This window comes from Fulmarus glacialis, unplaced genomic scaffold (genome assembly GCF_000690835.1).
Source record: "Fulmarus glacialis isolate BGI_N327 unplaced genomic scaffold, ASM69083v1 scaffold17425, whole genome shotgun sequence".
NCBI classification, from domain to species: domain Eukaryota; kingdom Metazoa; phylum Chordata; class Aves; order Procellariiformes; family Procellariidae; genus Fulmarus; species Fulmarus glacialis.
Window position 1 is genome coordinate 11,514 of NW_009211340.1, and position 13,737 is coordinate 25,250.

The window sequence follows — 13,737 nt, forward strand, 5'->3', positions numbered from 1 at the left end:
CAGTTAATCAGTGCATCAGCAAGGTCAGTTCTGGTGAGCCAAATTACTTCATACATTCCAAGCTTCCAAATTGCTAACTTACAGGTTAGCAATTTCAGATCTTAAAATTTTTCATTTATTTGTGAAAAGGTGATTCTTTTTTTTTTTACCTATAAGTAGTGTACTAAATCATAAAATATTTATTCCCTCTACGTAAAAAGTTAACCAACAGAGGCATTTTAATTTACTTTGACAAAACGGGGGCTATTCTCTAAGTGACTTGCTTCAGTTAATTTTTACATAGAAAAATAAATACTCCCTCATGGGACATTTTATCATACTAATGCTTAGAACTGTTTAAATGATTAGAAATGTAAAAAGTGAGGAGACTTCTGAATACAAACATATACAATACAAACAACATTTGTGAACTGGTAAAAACCCACATGTGCACAAACACAGACTTCAATATTTAAATGCTCTTAATTCCTTTGAAGCTGTATTAACATCTTTCATCCATTCAATGTTACTTTACCATTAAAGGAAGCAACAACAGTGCACTTAAATATGACTATGAAGATAGGAAGCAAAGTGCAATATCAGATACACATTCCATCCTTAGGGAGCAAACACAATGGCTGCTTCTTAAGAACTAGCAATGCAGGTCTGATGAACACGCTACTTAAGTGGATACCAGCTATATTATCACTGATGCAGGGAAATCTGCAATACAAACTGCAGTGAGGCTAATAGAGGTGGGCAGTTTTATAGACACTGAAACAGCATGTATTCCTTGTTTCCATGGAGTAAACAGTGAGCTTCCAAAAGCTCAATTATCAGTGAACACTTCAGGATAATGTATGTTAGAGAGTCATTTCCTTCCAATAAATTGTTAATTTGCTCTGAAGAGGACAGCTGTTATTTAATTTTTGCCATTACTAACCAATGCTAGTAATCAAAGTCCTTTAAAAAAATGGATTTGCCATTGAACATTTGTTGTTTCTTGCAACTGCCAACTTCTTCTCTCCCGTAGTTGTATTAAAAGTTGCACAATATCTGACCAGCTCGGCATTTGGCAGAAAATAAAAACACGCTATCACTTACTAACAGAGCACCAAAATGGTTGTGTTGGCTCAGACAGCCATGCATAACCACACCACATTCACTTTATCTTCATCATACACTAAGTAGCCTTTTTTCTAACTTGCTTAAACTGACAATATGCAGAAATTAGACAGTTTACTAAAGTTACACTTATTCCAAGATTTCTGACAAGCGTATACAGCTGTATGAATGAAGAAGTTTTTAAATCGGAGGAAGTGCCAGCACAATGTAATTAAAGTACTGCATATGCTGCATTATCAAATTTAGCAGAAGTTTAGTTTTGGTTGCTTTTTGAAATTTATGTGTAATTCATGTTTATAGTGTATTTTTGAGTGGAATTAAGTACCTGGGACAGGATTAATGTTGTCACATTTCTAATTTTGCCTGTTCTAGCCTTTCCAGTAACCTTAAACTAGCATGGTAAGAATCTTGCATGGGCTTAAATTTTAAGACTTTTAAGGAACTAAAAATTACAAAGAATTTTCGAGAACCCACATTTACAGCAGATATTCATCTCAGTGCATTTCCTAATAACTAATTTACAGGTAACAGAGCCAGCCTGGGCAGCAGTATGGTAATATTGAAAGCTATTGCCAATCACACACTTGCTTATCATGCACTGAATAAGATGATATAATCTTTGACATACATACAAGATTTAATAACTAATCACTTTGTGTGGCCCAGCCAATAAACATTACATTTGAACAGTAATTTCTTCTACCCTTATTAGATTTTAACCTATCAAGAGTGATCCATTGGCTCAGTTGCATTAGTGATTCCTGCATCTTGACTATCCATCTCCTCAAGCTCCTCAACAGAATTTCCCTTTTGTGCTTTAGACCTTGCAGGGAATGTTGTTCCCACAGAATTCACCATGTTACCATCAGTTGATTCGGTATTCAAGTGTTCAGTACCACCTGGTGCAGAAAACGATTCGGGTAAGCCAGCCTGAAAGCTCCCAGTTTTAGCAGTTGAACTCACTGCCTCTACTTTTCTTTGAGATAGATCAACTGATGCTGACTGCTCTGTATTCTGATCCCGCAAATGTCTATCCATTGAAGCCTGAATAGAAGAGACCATTTCCTGCAACTTTTTTCTCTGTGCCTCAATCAAAGTGGGGTCAAGCTGTCTGCTGTCTCTCATTGTCACAACTCCCGGAGCAATTCGGATAAGCTCACTGTTACCAGAAGCAGCTGTGAATACAGAAGGCTCAACTTTAGCAGAAGGACTGAAGTCCGTTTCTGTGCTATGCTTTCTTAAAAGTGGTGTTTCCCTGGCTCTTTGATCATGTTGTTGACTACTAGATGCAGTTCCTAGGGAATGGCCCTTTCCTTGAAACGCAGTTATGTTATGTAGTTGTTCAGATTTCTTTTTCACTACTCCACCACTACCCAGCTTCAGCATTCCATGTGAAGGACTTGCTTCCCTGCTTCTTGAAGTAGCTTCTGCGCGCACTTGACTTAAGGCCTCTTTAACCAACTCTTCAACATCAGGACCAATAGGAAAGTGCCCAGCAGCATCCACACACAGCTCTAATCTGTCTTCTGCTGCATTGTACACGAAGTTTTTACCAGGCAGATGTGGAAATGTACAGTGCTTGCCATCAGCCAAACCTATAAAGACAGAAAAAGTTATTCAAAGTGCTAACATATTTTAAGGCATGCTCTGAATACACAGTAATTATTGTATTTAAGCTTATTGCATCAAGCATGTAAAAACAAACACACTGAAACTTACTATGGTGGGAGAACAATAATTTAGGCTTGTGTGATAGCCCTAAGATGCTGCTGCCTTCTATAGTGATTCTAATGAAGAGACAGGACTGTAGTATTACTAGATAAAATAACCACCTTGCTGGGACTTGCAGTTCTAATACAACAGAAGTTAAAAAAATAGTATATGTTTGCAGTAACACAAAGCAAGCCAAACCCCATCACTACCACTACCACCCGCCGCCCCAAAACCACACCAAAACAAACCAACCAACCAACCCCCAGAAAACTGCCAAAGAGCACATCTCAAATCACTGCCTATCTGGAGAAGTACTGTTTAAGAGCACTTCCATACTAGTTAGAATTGTAGCAGGATTTCAGGGTGTACAACTGCTGCTAAGCCTGAGGAATTTCAAATTTGCTATTTGTCTTCTTCTCAGAGAGGAAGTGTTGCTAGATAAACAAAAGTGTTTCAAGCTTACTATGTTTAGTAGTCCTGGAGATTATAACTATTAACCTTTACAAAACAAACATGAGACATAATATTTTTGATCTGCTGTTTGTTTCATTGTCCCACTTACAATTTGACCGATCTGCTAAAATTGAGAGTTCACTAGACAAATTTAAATTCTGAAGCTGCTCTGTGTCAAAAATGGGCAACATTTGGTTTTCCAGTTTACCATCATAAAATACAAAATAACTCTTTCAACTCTGCCCCATGCAGGCTGTGGTAAAAGCAGTAAGGTATCACTTTAGTGACAACAGCTTTCTGCGAGTTAAAAGCTATCTGCAGATGAAAACTTGGCTGCAACAACTCTCTTCACTTCAGTTCTATCAGCTGTGCAAGGAGAGCTACAATTAAAAAACCACTTTTAAAAAAGTGCCAGGAATAGGTAAATTAATGGGATTTTTCCTCATATTCTCTTACAATTCTTGAAGAAAAACACCAGAAATTATGCACAAGGAAAGAAACACAACAAGCAAATCCCATTTCTGTGTTATCAAATACAATGCAGTCAAAGCAAGTATTCTGGGCATCAATGAAAAAGGTCACTCAAATAATTTGAAACGTTATTAAATTGTTTTTATACTGATGAACCAACTGACCAATCTCACTCATCCTCCACAGCTTCTGATTCACACACTTTTACAGTTGCAGAGAATCTACAGATGAGATTTTATTTTGAGAACTTCAGACACATAGCTCCTTTCTTTACATATCCATGGGAACCAATAACCAGCCAAAACACACACTGAACAAAATTTAACCCCCAACACCTATCCGTCTAACTTGGCCTGAAGAACATACTTTAATTACATAATTTATCGGCTCAACCGTCATTTGCAAAAGAGAGAGCTGTAACAGCTTCTATGATAGACCAAAACTGCCTCTGAAATTGCAATCCTGAAATCTCAAAATAAGATCTTAAACAAGATCTACTAAATCAAATTTCAACTGATTAACAGTACGTACACTTGATGGAAAGCTTTGTTCCAAATGTCCAGTATAATAGTTGCATTATTACATTAAGTAAAATATTACAAATAGGTAAGGAGCTTCTTTAAGTGAAGAAGATAGATTGTTGCACACTTGTAATTGTTTAATGTGGGAATTTAGTAGTTCATAAAATGTTAAAATCATACAAGTGTGTTTATGCTGAAGTAGTAATTCTACCTACCAAGGCAGTGTAAAATACCTGCACATACAGAAATGCCATAATGTTCAAATACAGAGTATCATCTCCCACAGCCTTAGTTCTTACATTGTCAGTTGGCAAAAGTGACTTTTAAGTCAGGCATTTCCTGTGAGTTAATGACCAGCTGGGTTAAAATCCTTTGGATTCATTTCAGGTTCTGGCTAGTCATTAATCGGTCCAAAATGTCCTCTCCATCAGGCACTGTTTAAGCTAATTCACTTGCCACAAATACACCAGTCTTTACTGTACAAGCATAGTAAAAGAAAGAAAACTAAAAGGAAGCAGATCTGCTATAAGACACTTGCATGCTAATTCTACTACCCAGGCTAATAATACAGTGAGAGGTAGTAGGCATTGAGTATACCACACATTTTAATTACTGCAAACAGAACAGAAATTATGTGGTAAAATACCTGTTTCCAGAAATAATCAAGATTAGGTTAAGGGTGATAAAACTGCCTAAGAAGAAATCAAACAGTAAGAAAGCAGCAAAGGAATCATCATTATAGATGAAACCACAAGAGCTAAACTATGAATGCAAAGACTTCAGTAAGAAAATAAACTTTAAATGAGAGAAAATAACTGAATAGTACTTTCTTCTCTAAAGAAACAGCTGTTATTCTTTGTATTGTAAAGCCGTCTAAAAATCAAATATACTTTAACTACTTGCTTGGTTATTCTGCACATAGTCCAAGATGCGACATTTATCAACACAAGAAGGGGATGGATAGCTTTGCTTTTGAACAACAATCTTAGGAATATAAAAGAGAAATTTAAACAACCATTTAAATCTAAAACATGTAGTACCCCTGATAAAATATCTACTAAGAAGCACACTAGAAAGATGAACTGCTTATCCAGTAAGTGTTTTTAAGTATAACAGGAATAGGTCCTATGATTTTCTCTTAAAAAAAAAAAAAAACAGTTGACTTACTGAAGTTGTTTGTACATTCAGGAAGTTTAAATGGAGATGTATGGTTGTAAAAATTTCAGAAGATATTTAAGTTGAATGGACTAGTCTTAATGAGATTCCCTAGTCTTAGGCTCTCTGAGTGAGCATAAGGAGTTCCACAATATTATGAAGATGAAAATGTACCATGGTAATAGTATAAAAATATATTTATGCTTACAAGTGACTCAATACTAATTTACAATTTTAAAGATTTGAAAACAGATGAAGGAAGGGATAAAAACAAAAACAAAAAATACCTGTGGTTTTCTTCATTATGCTGTAAAATACTCCACCCTGCTGAAACAATTGAGGAAGCCCCTTTGCATAAGACCAAACATCTTCTCCTGTAAAAATCAAACACAATCATTAAACAGTCGTATTTTAACATTACAGACAATGGCTGAAATTGTAATTCCTTGAATTAAAAGCTGAATCCTCACTCTCTTCTATGCAATTAAGAATTTGAATTTTTATTGCAAATTTACAGAACAGGGGCCCAGGACATTGAGAAACTTTCAGGAAAACACACCACCATCTGCAGTCAAATATCCTACATGTTCTAGTACAAAGGTTCCCAAATTTGATCTGATCCAAGCTGCAGCTCCTGGTTCTTTGCCAGGCCCTACACACGAGTTCCCATTCCCCTCCTACCCATGCTTTCAACATAAAGCTAGGAAATTACTAACACACTTCCAAAATTCAAGCACATACCCTTGCACATTAAAACCTCAATTCTATATCCCTACACCTTCTCAAAAATCACATCTCAGTTTCAGAGCTGCCATACAGCAGACCTTATACTGTAGCTGAGATAAAAATGTCCATGCAGGCAGCTGTGTAGAAGCTGTGTCGGTACCTTGCTTTTCTTGAGAGTTAGAAACAAAATACCAACTGTGAGGCCCCAGCAGTCCTGTGTAACTGGCATTTTTCAAAGATGCCAAAAATGGCATTGAAATGTGACAACTTTAAATGCCGCTGAGAGGAAAAAAAACACCTAGACTACGTAAGGAAAGGAATATAAAGAACAGAAAAATTGGGTTACAATGACAGAATATCAGTGACCTAACAGCACCTGCTAAATCAGTTCAGATCTGCATTTTTACCTAAACCCTTTTCCTCATTTTGCTAATCACTTACCTGATTCAGAGAAGTGACATGTGATGTAGATGTCAAAGTAGTACAAACAAAAAGTACTGATAAATTCCATTCTCCTGATGCAGAAACAACTACTGTGCTTACACATTTTCAGAAAAAAATTTCTTTTCCCACTTTATATCAAACATTCAGGGGCCATACTGAGATACTTTAAATAGAAATTGCACCCTTCTTTAGGCATCAAAATCTCAATAACCATGTGTCTCCATTTTCTATTAAAATTGGAGAATGTAAATCATCAACTAAAGTTAACTGGATGCACTTACTACTTGGAATAGAGATAGTTGGAATGTGTGAGGCTGTAAAATATTACCCACACCAATATTTCTTTGTTTGCTGTTAAGAGCAAAACAAAAGGTTATTTTTAATAGCTTCCACATACTGAATATAGGGCACATCTAAATCCCTCCTTGCATTTCTTTACTGCATATCCCACAAGGTAATTGTGGCTACTCTCCTATCCCACCCACCTGAGGTGAGAAAATGTTTCACCCTTGTGATAGTGGCATTCTGTGCTACATTACGCTCTGAAACTCTTCAAGCCACTCTCAGACTTTTCTGTTTTCCTTCCCTGACAGGCACGGGACTCCATCCGCTCCCCTGCTCGTCTGTGCCCCCACCAGGATTCTGTCACTCACCTCTCCACTTCAGGTGTTATTCAAGTCCCCATTCTCTACATAAAGGTACAGTGCATCTTCATTGTGTTTTGTCTTTAGACATTTTAAAGACAGGAGCCCTACATAATCTGATTCATTTTACATGCATTCCCTTGAACCATATATGCCCTGGTTTACTGCATTCATTTGCACATCAAGCTCACAGATTTGGCCTTCACTTCCCTAGCAAGAATATCCAAGTAAAACCAACTACTCATCTTTCTTATTTCCCATGATCTACTGAAGAAGGAGGTCTTGTCTTTTGACTTTATCCTGATAACTCCTCTCTACTGACTTGCTAATAAAGCTGAAGCTCCTCTCCAGCTCTCACTGACACACTGGGGAAAAAAAAAAAATTTAAGAGGAGCATTCTCTTTTCCTCCCCACTATTGCCACAGCTTTCCCTGTTCTTCAAACAGCTGCATGGAGGGAGGAAAATTACCATTGATAACAGTCTCTCTCACTTTTTTTCTATTTCAAAAGGTGTTCACTGCTACCCTGCATCCCTATTCTCATTTACATTTTGAAATACACATCCCTATACACAATGGCTCCAGAGCATCACTGCTGTAGCTCTTCATTTTCCCCCAAGCAGCAGCAAGCTGAAGTCTTCCTGACGGTTTAAATACTGCCCACAGGAATCAAAATAACCACTACACTGATAAGTAACAGTCGTCAGTCTTGGGGAGGCCACAGCCAGCAGCCACACAGTGGTTGACTCCATACGAAGGACTCCCATACTGCTGCATCTAGCAATCCATTCTTATTTGAAGGATTCCCTTCTCTTCCACAAGACAACCACCAGGCTTTTAAAAGCAGCCCCGTTTTACACATCAGTGGCACCCTCCAAGGAAAGACTCCCTATTCACTCTGGGCATGATTTTTCAAGCCTTGCACCAGAGAAGCGTTGTTTAGATAGCCTTTTATGCAACACTAACAAGGACTACATGCAGAAAAGTATGGAGAGCAGGGCTCACAAAACAAAAGCATCAGCCACTGAAAGGAATACAAACTAACTATGCTGTTTTGATAACGAGATCTCAGACGGGAACACCAAAAAAACCCACAATTACAACTGGACTTTCCCAGATCAGAGGAACTAGTGTGTGTGATTCAACTAAACTATGTTTGAGGTTTGCACATTTTTGTTGCTAGTTGGGTTTTACTGTTTGTTTTGGTTTTGTTTACCATGGGAGTAATACATTTTTAGGTCACAAGTTAATTTGGGTGATCATTTAGTTAGATTAAAAACTCCCTCAAGACACTACATTTATCAAAGAGATGATGTTCTCCACACTATTCCCACTCCAGTAACACTCCTTCAGACCAGACCTCAGCCCTGCAACATTAAGGTACGACAACAAATGAAGACTATCTTACCCACAAGCACGCCTCATACACTGCTGAAAAAGAGCAGGTGCAGACTAACCTATGCCGGTGGAAGCCCAAGACCGTCACTTGGTACAGCAGAGAGGACATACAGAAGCGCAAATCAAATCAAAAGCTCAGTTGATAAACATAGGTTACAGGGAGCTACAGTTGGCTTAAAAACAAGCCGTTTAGATCCAAGCAAATCAATTAATACATTTAATTTAAACCTGGCTATTTTGATTTCTTGTGCACTGAAAAATTCATCAATGCAAAACAAACCTATCAAAATAGATTCATACTTGGCCTGCATGTATCCAGAGTGCTTCTGTATGGGTGTATATAAAATCAGTTTAAAAATATAATGTTTTAACTATGTAAATGTAAAATTAAAATTCCTTTAGTCACTTCCTTATAGAATTCTGTATTTTGAGCTAAAGAAAAATAGGGGAGAAAACATATTATGCATTAGTTTTTGTAAAGCTATGTAGTCCAGAAATTACAGTATCTAATTTCCTAAGGCTTCTTTTTAAGTTATATACATAAAAATTAAAGAACATGGTCTAAAATTTTAATAAGTTAACTAGCTGAGACCAGAAAAGAAAAATTCTAGTAACTGAAATATGAAGGAAGCATCAAGTCAGCCTACAGGAGACTCTGTATGAAAGAAAAGCTTTTAAGCATCCAGAATGAATAGTTATAGATGTTTGAAGACACGCTTTCACTGTGGGCATTGGGGAAAAGAAAAAAAGCAAAGCGTATCTGGCCCAGAGAGCTATTTCAATAGCATCTCCCCTCTACACATTCTAATCTGACTGTATTAGATGAATGCTTTTAGCAGAACAAAGTTACAGCAAGAGCATGCAGGATAAGCTGACTCTCAGAACTTTGCAGCATTGGTTTTTAGCAGTACAGGAACGTAATTGAAAAATACTGAGGCTTCTTGTCCCAGAAAGGCTGAATATACCACCTCGAAAGTGCAAGGACTTAAGAAGTTTCTCAAGAGTTTTTTTCCCCATTGAAAAATCACAGTTGTAAGTAGTCAACTGTCTGGATTTTTTCCACAAATATCTTTGAAGGAAAATGAAGCCCTGATGAGAAGTGATTATATAAAAATAGCATCTTATTCAGTAGCTGCATAAGTTGTTATAACTGGTTGGTTTATCCTTTGCTGACACTTCTACTTCTATTAGTAATGCAAAATGGATGCAGTCAGAGAAAAGTGAGGTAAATTCCATTCTAACCTGTGCTTCGAAAGCAGAGTCTAACAGCAATTAAAGTCAAAGACAAAAATTGATTCTTGAATACAAGATCAGCTCACAGTTTGTAGATAAATACTTGTAAAAAAAAAAAAATGACACACCTTAATGCTGATGTCACTGAGATACAAAAAAAACTCTGAGGTGCTTTAAAAGTAAGCCAATAACTACATTTTCAGGAGTATTTCCTGAAAACAGGGAAGCTTCATCTCAAAATTAAGACATCTTTTAAACCTAACCTTTTCCCACACTTTGGAACTGCGATGTAAATGTCAGTGTGACGAGGCAGCTAGTGATTCAGCACGCTATCTTGCAAGAGACACGGGAGTAAACAATCAGGCTTGGAAAAGAATCAAAGTTCTGCATGATGAACTTCTGACATACCACTCTCTGATTATGCAATTGTTTCGTTTCTAAAACATCACATGCTTTAGCCACACCAAATCCCTCCAGCAAAAGAGAAGGCTCCCACAAAAAACCTGTAAACATTACTAATCAACTGGTTCATAGAGCTAAGTGCATGGTAATTACCATTCTACTTCCTGGCAGTAAGGAGCAAGAACTGTGAAACCTGATGAAGAAAGTACACAAATGAAGGTCCAAGTCTCCTGAGTCCAAATATGAAAATAAAAACCACAGGCACCTGATAAAAGTTGTTTCATCTTGAATTATTAACAGCTAGTCAGGTTTACATGACTGACAACTTATAAGCATAGCTTTGCAACCCTATGTCCACCTTTGGGATTCAAACCTGTGTTTTATCTTCTTTCAGCTTCTCCTCTGCTTACACTCTGAAATAATACTTTTCACAGCTCTTTAAAAAGACCAGATCATCACTTAGAATTAGCAGATTAGCTAAGGACACAATGTTGTGTTGATTTGCTTAAACCAACACAACTCCCTGTGCGGAGAAATGCCACGACTTTATCCTACTACAAACGTGACAATTTGGTCCTCAAACTTCCAATGAGCAGACATTCAATGTCCCCTTCTCACCTCTGCTCTGAACTTACTTCCTGAAACGTGAGGGAGATGTAGGAAAAAAGAGAGCATGTAGCTTACACACACAGACATCAGATGTGTGCCTAATGAGAGACAGGAAAAACAGAGAGAGACAGAAGAGGAAATGCAACAACTTCTAAACAGCAATTTTTAAAAGAGGACTTTATAGCTAAGAAAGAACAAGTATCTCGTATACACATTTTTAAAAGTCACGACACTCAACAAATCACTGACAGCATGTTAAATGTTCTTCTAATAGAGGAATAAAGGAACTAACCTTCTCCATGGTTACAGAAAAGAAAAAAAATAGATATGTATGTAACTACAGTTTGTAAAATGTTCTCTTTACTTAAAAACACAATTTTAAAGTATAACTTGAAGTCAGCCTTACCCATTAGTGTTGCCAGAAGACACAGAGAATACATCTCCTTATCGACTTGCTCTTGCAGTTCCTTCGATGAGATTTTACTAGTCACAGCAACATCTTCATGCTTTACGGCATGGGCCGAGTGTGCTGAAGCAGACTGCCTGCCTTCCTCCTTACCTTTCAGGATTTCTATCGCAATCCTGTCACCGTGCTGCAAAGGAACGGGCTCATTTTCCATGCCTTCTTTGGGAGGCAGAAGCTCTTTAGGAGGAAAGCCATAGCGAATACATTGCAAATACGGAGGAATATTAAATTCTCTCGCTATGCTTTCCTGCAGTTCCAAGAAGGTGGTAGTGCACTTTAGGGTAAGCATTGACTGCCTCCCATCATTTGTGGTTATTCGAATTTTCTTTTCTTTTGTAGATGTTGGAGAATACGGGGTTTTTGTTGGTGTAGCAGGTGCAGATGATGGCCCCTCACGAACAGCCCCAGGAGAAGCAGTCCTAGGTTGCCCTTTATGCTCTTGTTTCAATTTTTCACTCTTCCGTTTTTGCATTACGGAAGCCTGGTCTGCAATATTCTGCTGAATAGTTCTTTCAGCTTTGCTCATATTCAACTCCTCCTTGTGCAAAGTTTTTGTCTTCTGTCCAGTCAAAATAATTTTGGTTGGAAGTTGCGACTCTAACTCTTGTCCTTGCTGTACATCATCAGCTCTTTGGGCGTGAGCACCATCGATATTTACAGGGGTATAATCATCAGGGTTCTTTTTGGCAGTTTGATGCAATATTGTGTTGACAACTTTCTGAACAAGGATCTCACTACCAAATTCACCAGGGAAGTGCTTGGTAACAAGTTTCATGGCGACGTCATACACATTGCTGTTCAGAGATGTGTCACTTTCATACTGGAACCAGTAGACTGTCTCTCTCACCACTCTTCCACCCCACTCTAGAGTAATAGGAAAAGCTTCAGGAAGATTATCGTATTCTTTACCTTCCCAGTAGTGCTTGAATCCACAGCCACATTTGCCACCTGTAGACCTACTATTAGTTCTGTCTCCATCCAAATATGAAACAGATCCATCTTCTCTGACACGACGCACTAAGTTACCATGACACCAGTTACAAGCAGTCAAACTACTCAGGCTATAGTCTGGTACCAGCACATCCTTCGCGGGGTTGTAAGAACACACCAAACTGTTCAGGGGAAAACTGTAATTTTTGTCAGGCCTTAGTTGGCCGTGAGTACTTTTTGCCAGGTTGTAAAGTTTTCCCCCTGGAGCCAGCCACTCCGGAGGAACATGATGCTCTGAAAGGGCCCCGCAGATGAGGCACCTGTGCAGGCGGTTGTCCATCACTGCTTTTTTGGCAGCTGCAGTGACTTCTTCAGGCTGGACTCCTATTACACCAGTCCTTCTGTAGAAATACTGATGTACATCAGCTACAAGACTGGGATGGATACCGTGTTTACTCATGAAAACCTCCTCCATTGCAGCGACGAGCCTCATCAAGTACTTATCTTGCAAACTTCTGTCTCCTCCAATAACACAACCACCATCCTCCTCTAACTTGATGTACTTTTTGATGAGGTCTTGAGGAACTCCCCAGGCTTTAGGAAGTAGCTTCCTAGGCAGTTTAGGTAAAGCAGCACCTTTTATTCCAACTAGAGGAATATAATGGTTACGTCCTGAGCTACTCCATGCAATGCAGATGGGCTTGTTCAACATGCCATCTTTTCCCATGCATTTTTCTAGAGGTACCAGACCAGGGAGGAACGTCGCTGAATAATCTCCGGAGCTTCGCATTCCGCTCAAGGAGTCTAACAGGATGATAGGCCGGTGAAGCACGTTGGCCAGACCAAAGATGTGAATATTCCTAAGGCCCATTGGCACACCTTCTGGAGGAACAAACAGAGGGTCACATTCGTTGATAATGTCCTCCCACTCTGCTGCATCGATAAAGTCATGGAAAAGTGCCTTGTAGTGACTCAGATTCTCCTCAAAATGCTTCTTTAGATTCTCTCGCAGAGCATGCCAGAACAGTTCCCTGCCAACGAGCGCCCGCGACACTGCATGGACGAGGCAGTGGCCATCTCCATCCACATGGACAGGAATGAGGCATTCCATTGGCTTTTTTGATGTCTTCCAGGGTGTCATGCAGGTAGATGAGGCTGCCAGAGCGGTCCTTTCCGTAACCGATGGTTTCAACGTGCTCTGGCTCAATGAGGAAGGCGCGGTCACCCAAGAGGGAGCAGTCAAAGATGTCTCCCTGGTTCATCTCCGTGAGGAGCTTGGCTTTGCCAGTTTGCTTATCCATACCGTAGCGGGCCAGGATGGGGGCCAGGAGCTTGCAGTGGTAGTTGGAGAGGCCCATGACTTTGACGAGCTCAGTGTTCCGGCGGGGCGGGCCGGCGCCGCTGACGCCCAGCAGCGCATTTCGCAGCAGGTTGTGCAGCACCAGGTCGGGGTCCGTCACCTCCTCCAC

General features: G+C 39.1%; 1 protein-coding gene across 1 annotated transcript; it reads right to left on the reverse strand.

Annotated features, from left to right (window-relative positions):
* Nucleotides 1-985: 985 nt before the first annotated feature.
* VCPIP1 (valosin containing protein (p97)/p47 complex interacting protein 1) lies at nt 986-13,734 on the reverse strand (the record flags this gene model as incomplete). Its single annotated transcript, XM_009577516.1, is given in 4 exon segments — nt 986-2,699; nt 5,705-5,791; nt 11,279-13,377; nt 13,379-13,734. Coding segments are annotated over 4 exon segments (3,414 nt in total), but the record flags the coding sequence as incomplete, so codon positions are not given.
* Between the last annotated feature and the right edge of the window lie 3 nt (nt 13,735-13,737).